The 6,631-nt window shown below is 34.0% G+C and overlaps 1 protein-coding gene across 1 annotated transcript; it reads right to left on the reverse strand.

Moving 5' to 3' along the window:
* Positions 1-3,094: 3,094 nt before the first annotated feature.
* On the reverse strand, positions 3,095-4,231 carry LOC128996648 (uncharacterized protein K02A2.6-like). The gene has a single exon (XM_054422068.1). The coding sequence runs from the start codon at positions 4,229-4,231 to the stop codon at positions 3,095-3,097; it is 1,137 nt and encodes a 378-aa protein (XP_054278043.1).
* Positions 4,232-6,631: the final 2,400 nt, after the last annotated feature.

Here is a 6,631-nt window from a genome sequence, read left to right on the forward strand (position 1 = left end):
TATTACATTATTCAACTTAACTTTCATGTTTTTTTTCTATTTTTATAAACAAATTATAAGTCTTTAAATTATATAAATAGTCAAGCAACGAATAACGTCAATTTTTGCAATGCAAATCTTTTTTACATAAATAGGGACAATCTAACTATAAAAATTGTATTTATTACCAACTATAATAGAAATAGCATTACTACATTTATTTTACTATGTAATAAGCTCCTTATATAAAAAAAAAAAAATTAAGGTGTCATTTCCTAGATAGTTCATAATGTGCCTTTAGGATTAATTAAAAAACATAAATAAGATTACTGAACAATCATCAGTCAAAGGTTGCTTGTAGATTACGTTTTTAGGGTTCATGTTTTATGTCATGTGTTACTAGTTTAAGGAATTTCTTGTTCAGTAACCTTATTTACGTTTCCTTGGCAACCTTTTTCCCACCAATCAATAAACTATTTATTTTAATATAGTTCTCAATCACGAAATGCCTCCACTGAAAATACAATTTTGTATTTGCAATGTTAAAACTATTCATGAGAAGAGATAATTGTACCACTATATACAAAATTTTCCTGATTTATTACTTTTATAATCAGTATAGCTTACGACATTAATTGATCAGTGTGTTATTAAAATCATAAATTGTTTTCTTAATAAAATTCAAACACATTTCTATTTTAGTTGTGATTTGAATGTGATAATAAATTGTATTACACTTATCTCTATTACGTAACACAATTAATTTTTTTTTTATTTTATTCATTTAATTTTAATTATTTGGACTCATTAAGCTTCAATGAGTCATAGTGATGAGTTTATGATGTTGTTTGAAATGTATCGTGAACACGTTTAAATACACAACTGATAGCTTGGAGTAATATATTTATTTTTAAATAGCTATACATACATTTACATTTATGAGTCCTAATACATTGCTCCTTTATAAATTGTGTGTCAAATAATGCTGAAATACTGAAATTTTTTTACTATGTTACATTCTAAAAATAAAAATAAATAAAATAATAGAATCTGTAGTAAATCGTATAGATATATGCTCATAGTTTTCAAAACAAAAACCTTTGTCATATTAAAAGCTCCAATATTTGGTTTTAGTTTTCGTTCTCAATAAACAGATGTTTAATTCTCAAGCAACAAAAGTGATAAAAGTTTGACCATCTACTTGACGACCACCATGTCTGATTGAGAAACTTACAATGGGAAAAGTTACTGCAGTAATGATAAATACTAATGCATCGATTGTACGGACTAATAATTGACATTTCTTAATTTGTAAATAGTTAACAAACTAAAACTATTTATTTACATATAGAATAGCAACATATATATATATTCAATGTATACAAGAATTCTTGATATTAAATACAATAATAAATTAGAAGTCTCCATTAAAACTGAGTTTTGAAAGGAATTTGAGAATATAGTAATTTCTTACGCACTTAGCTGTTTCTTAAATTTTCCTTTCTTTTAACTATTGTTAACCTGGTTGACTTAATGGACACTAAAATATCATGTTTAGAATATTTTTTTGATCGAACTTGATTTTTGATATTCTTTTGGGGTTTATTCAGAGCTAAACGGATGTATGACATAGTTTAAACACAATGTTATCCTAGACCTAGGATACTGCAAGTTGGCTTTTATAAAATTTACGTTTAATCTAAGGGCTACGACCTTCAGTCCTTCAAAGGATGAGTAAATACAATTCTTATTGAAGAATATATTACACAGTTTATAAATTATTAGTCAGTTGTTTTATGTTTGTCAGGCATTTGTTATTAATTTTATAACCTTACTTTCAGTATCTAGTTTATTATTAATTTAGGAGTTCCTGTTTATAAACACACGATTTCAAACAAGGACAAGTGTACTTGTGCATATTACAAGCACAGTATCATGTGAGAATAACGTATAAAATGAATAAATGTAGCTCACGTACATCTCTACACCTCACAAGGTGTTGGTTACTTCTTACAACTTGGCTCAAGGAAATACTCTCTTTGTAGAGCTCTATAAGATTTATATAAATTAATCTTTTTAAATAAATATGACTTGGTAAATTATTATTAAATTTGGAACGATGCGAATATATAGAGATGTTTAATCAGGAAAATGAATTTATAAGTCTTTTCTACAGGTTCTGCTTCCATTTATAAATCAGGCTAACTTTAATATTTCTGAGGTATAATAAAGATATGTTTTGACTTGACAAACACAACATCGCAAGATGTTGTGTATCAATGAAACTAATTTTAATCTTGTAAACATACTCTTTATTTAATAATTTTTTTGTTAGTTAAGACAAGGAATAATATTAATCTTTATAACACACTATTTCTCAAACACGTTGATTATGTTTAATTTGCTTGGAGATTACGCCTAAGTTATGTTTTATGAAGAGTACGAAAATAAGATAACCTACTTACTGTTAAGTGATTTTTTTTGCATATGCTATCGTGTTTTTAACCAATATTATATTTGTTTAAGAAAATATTAAAACACAGAAATACGACAATTAATTGTAAGTAGGACATATAATGTGAACTGGTTATTTTATTTTAGTTAAACATGCAAACGATGGTAAAATGTATCATTTTAAGTCCGAGAATTTACATTGTATACTAAATTCAAGATTAAGCTAAAATGTTATACTGCAACATATATTTCTTATAATATTTTATCTTTTAGGTACTCTGATCATTTACAAAATTTCGGTACTTTGTTATTATACCGACCTCACCGATAAATCGACTTTTTAATAAGATTTTGATTAGTTTGAATAACAAAATCATCCTAAACTAAACTAACCTAAAATATATTCCACTCATGGGTTAGGTTAGGTTAGGTTATAGTTACTAGGTGTGTTCGGTTTCATTCTAAAGTACAAAAAATCCATGATAAAAATGCCACTGGCGTATTATAGAATAATTAATTATTAAAACTCATTTTAAGTAAACTCAACCAAAACTATTTATTTACAAAAACTAAACAAATAATGTAAACAAACCAAATAGCAGATGATTCATACTTCATAACTCAGCTGGTAACAATAATCCTACATTTCTCCCCACCCAATTTAGGCTGAGTTTCCGAAACTATGTACATCATCATTTTCAGTTTCCATTTGCATTTTCCATTGAGGTGGATCAGTTGCACCTTCTCTTGCTCTCAGCTGGTCAGCGTGTTTTCTCTTTACATCTCCCCCAACTACAACTGTGTACGACAGCTCTCCCGTCCTTTCTTGTACTGTTCCTGGTCTCCAGCCCTTCTTCGTTTCATTTTGAACCCACACTTCTTGTTTGGCAGAAAACTCCTTTGGTTTGGATTTTAAGTCGTGGTAGTACTTCTGTCGCCACACTTGATTTTCTATTCTCTCTCTGCTATTACACCTCCACCTATCCAAAGCTGTTGGTAATCTTCTGCCATAGAAAAGGACTGATGGTGGTTGTCCTGTGGTCTTTTGTGGGGTGTTTCGATAAGCAAGCAACACTTGTAAAAGTGCAAGTGATGAACTGAGACCTTCTTGTTTGCAAGCACTATATCGACTCTTGAAGGTTCTGATAATCCTCTCCACTAAACCATTGGTTTTTGGATGATACGGCGCTGATGTGACATGACATATGTTATTGTTCTTACAAAAAGTCTTAAACTCATGGGACGTGAATGGGGTGCCATTATCGGATACAATTTTTTTAGGAATACCATACCTCGAAAACCAAGTCCTTAATCTATTTACAAGAGCAGCAGTTGTCGTACGGTCCATAACTTCGATCTCAACCCATTTTGAGTAAGCATCGATTCCTACTAACCAGAATCGGTTGTCAAATGGACCTGCGAAGTCGAGATGAATTCTCTCCCAAGGATCACTTGGCACATTCCAAGGATATAGAGGCACTTCTGTGTCAAATGATCGGTTACTCTGGCAAGGGTGGCATCTACGGACATAAACCTCAACATCCTTATTCAGATTAGGCCACCAAACATAATACCTTGATAGGGATCTCATGGCCTCTATTCCAGGATGTCCTTTGTGGAGTTCTTTCAATACATTTTCTCTCAAAATCTGTGGCACCACAATTCTTCCTAATCGCATGATTATGCCGTTTTCTAATGTCAGCTCTTCTCTCTTATTCCAATATGGTTTCATAGATGATGGCAAGCTTTCTGTATCTTTTGGCCAACCATGCTCCAGGTAGTCTGTAAGTTTCTTCATATTTGGGTCTTTCTTATACTCTCTTACAAGTTCATGATTTTGATAAACTACGTCAATTTTCTCCTGAACCAATGCTCGAATCTCTCTCTCATCTGGATCTAATACTTCTTGTGTCTTGAGTGAAAACCGAGACAAAAAAATCAGCCACACAATTATCCTGTCCCTTGATGTACTGGATCTCAAAATCATACTCCATTAAATACAAAGCCCAACGAACCAAGCGGTTGTTTACTACTTTGGTAAGATCTCGATGCATTCCAAATATTCTTTCAAGTGGCTTGTGGTCCGTCCTCACCTTGAAATGTCTTCCACTGAGGTATTGTCGAAACTTCTTCACGGCAAAAACTAACGCCAGTGCTTCCTTGTCAACTGTAGCATACCTTTTTTCTGCTTCCGTTAGTGTCCTCGAGGCGTACATGACTGGCCTTTCCGTTCCATCCGGCATCAAATGTAACAGCACTGAACCCACCCCTTGTTCACTAGCATCACATTCAACAATGATCGGCTTTGATATGTCGTATGGGACTAATGTCTTCTCTAATGACAGGATATTCTTCAACTTGTCGAACGTAGTTTGTTCGGTGTCAGTCCATTTCCATTTAGTCTTCGTACCAGTCAGCTTATGCAAGCTCGAAGCGATCGCATGAAGATTAGGTATGTACCTTTCATAAAAATTTAGTGCCCCTAGAAAAGCTCGTAATTCTTTCACGTTTCTTGGCCTTGGTGCGTGTCTTATGGTTTCAACTTTGTCTTCGGAGGGATGAATACCATTCCCATCTATTGTATGACCTAAATACTTTACAGACTTCTGAAAGAACTTACATTTTGACAGTTTTGCTCTTATTCCACTTGATTCTAGCCACCTCAAAACTTCTCTAAGAGTGGTTATATGGGTGGTCGTATCCTTACTAGAAATGATTATATCATCAAGTAGAACTCCAACATTAAGTCCTTTTAGTAAACTTTCCATGTACCTTTGAAATTTTGCTGGACTTGAGGAAAGACCAAAAGGCAACCTTTTGTAGCGAAAGTAGCCTACATGAGTTGCTATTGTAAGATACTTTTGTGACTCAGGGTGTACTTTCATTTGCAAGTACGCGTCTCGAAGATCTATCACTGAAAATATCTTTCCATCAGTTAATTTGGAAGTCAAGTCATCAAAGGTCGGCAAGAGGTGTCTCTCCGGAACTATGTTTGGATTCAAGGTTGTACGAAAATCGCCACAGATTCTGACTCTACCTCCACCCTTGTCTACGTTGACTGTTGGGGTACTCCATTCTATCGGTGTTTCGGAAGGATCCACTGCTTCCAAAACTCCTTCCTGTACTAATCGCCGTAATTCTCTCTCCACTGCCTCCCTTAAGGGGAATGGAACTCGTCGTGCCCCGTAAGATACAGGTTTTGTTCCACTTTTTAGATGGATAACTTCATTAGAGTCAGATATCGTTCCTAGCTCATCACGAAAGAGTTCAGAAAACTCCTGAGTTAATGTCACAACTTCTTTTTGTAACTCTTTTCCACAACTTTCTTCATTCTTGCCTGTCTCTTTACTATTTGTCTTTCCATTATCAATACGCCTAACCCTTACTTCCCTAGGCAAACTAAGATTGAAAGCTACACTCCACGGCAACCCAAATAATGGAACATCATCTTCTAGTAGTACAATAACTGGCAATCGCTTAGTACAATTACGTAAAGTAACGTCCACAAAAGCCTTACCCATGACTTCTAGCTTATTTTTCCCATAGCCAGTGATTACATCAGACGTCTTTTTTAGAGATTCGCCACTTGAATTGATCTTATCCCAAAGAGACAAACTTATAGCACTTACCCGAGCTCCTGAATCAAACTCCATTCTAACATTATACCCGTTCAATTCTACATCTATCGTAGCTCTGGGAACCTTACTCTTGACAGACCTAATTTGTGTTCCGCTAACATCAATATCAGAACTACACTCATCATCGTAAGTTTGATCACAAGAATCATCTACTTTTCTCAAATTACCATCTGTTCTCTTGAAAAAGTTATGTTTACTTTTGCACATTCTTGCGAAGTGGCCTCTCCTTGAACATTTCTTGCACACAGCAGAAATAGCAGGACACCTATCTTCACTAGGGTCATGTGTAAACCCACATCTATAACACCTATTGAAGCCAGTAGATTTCTGTACCTCTGGTTTCCTCTTTTCCTTACTGTCACTTACTTTAAGAATCTCACTTTTACACGAATGTTTAAAAACTTCTTCTCTCGCTCGTTCCATAGATTGAGCTAACTCTAGTACTACTGTTGACTTAACACGCTCACCTCGGTTATTAACTCCCTCGGGCCATCTTTGTCTGACTTCGACTTCAAATTCTGGACAGTTACTTCCTACTGCAAACCTATCTCGTACTCGTT

Source organism: Macrosteles quadrilineatus, unplaced genomic scaffold (assembly GCF_028750875.1).
Source record: "Macrosteles quadrilineatus isolate MER2022 unplaced genomic scaffold, UCM_ALF_1.0 Scaffold_6__1_contigs__length_79288215, whole genome shotgun sequence".
Lineage (NCBI taxonomy): Eukaryota > Metazoa > Arthropoda > Insecta > Hemiptera > Cicadellidae > Macrosteles > Macrosteles quadrilineatus.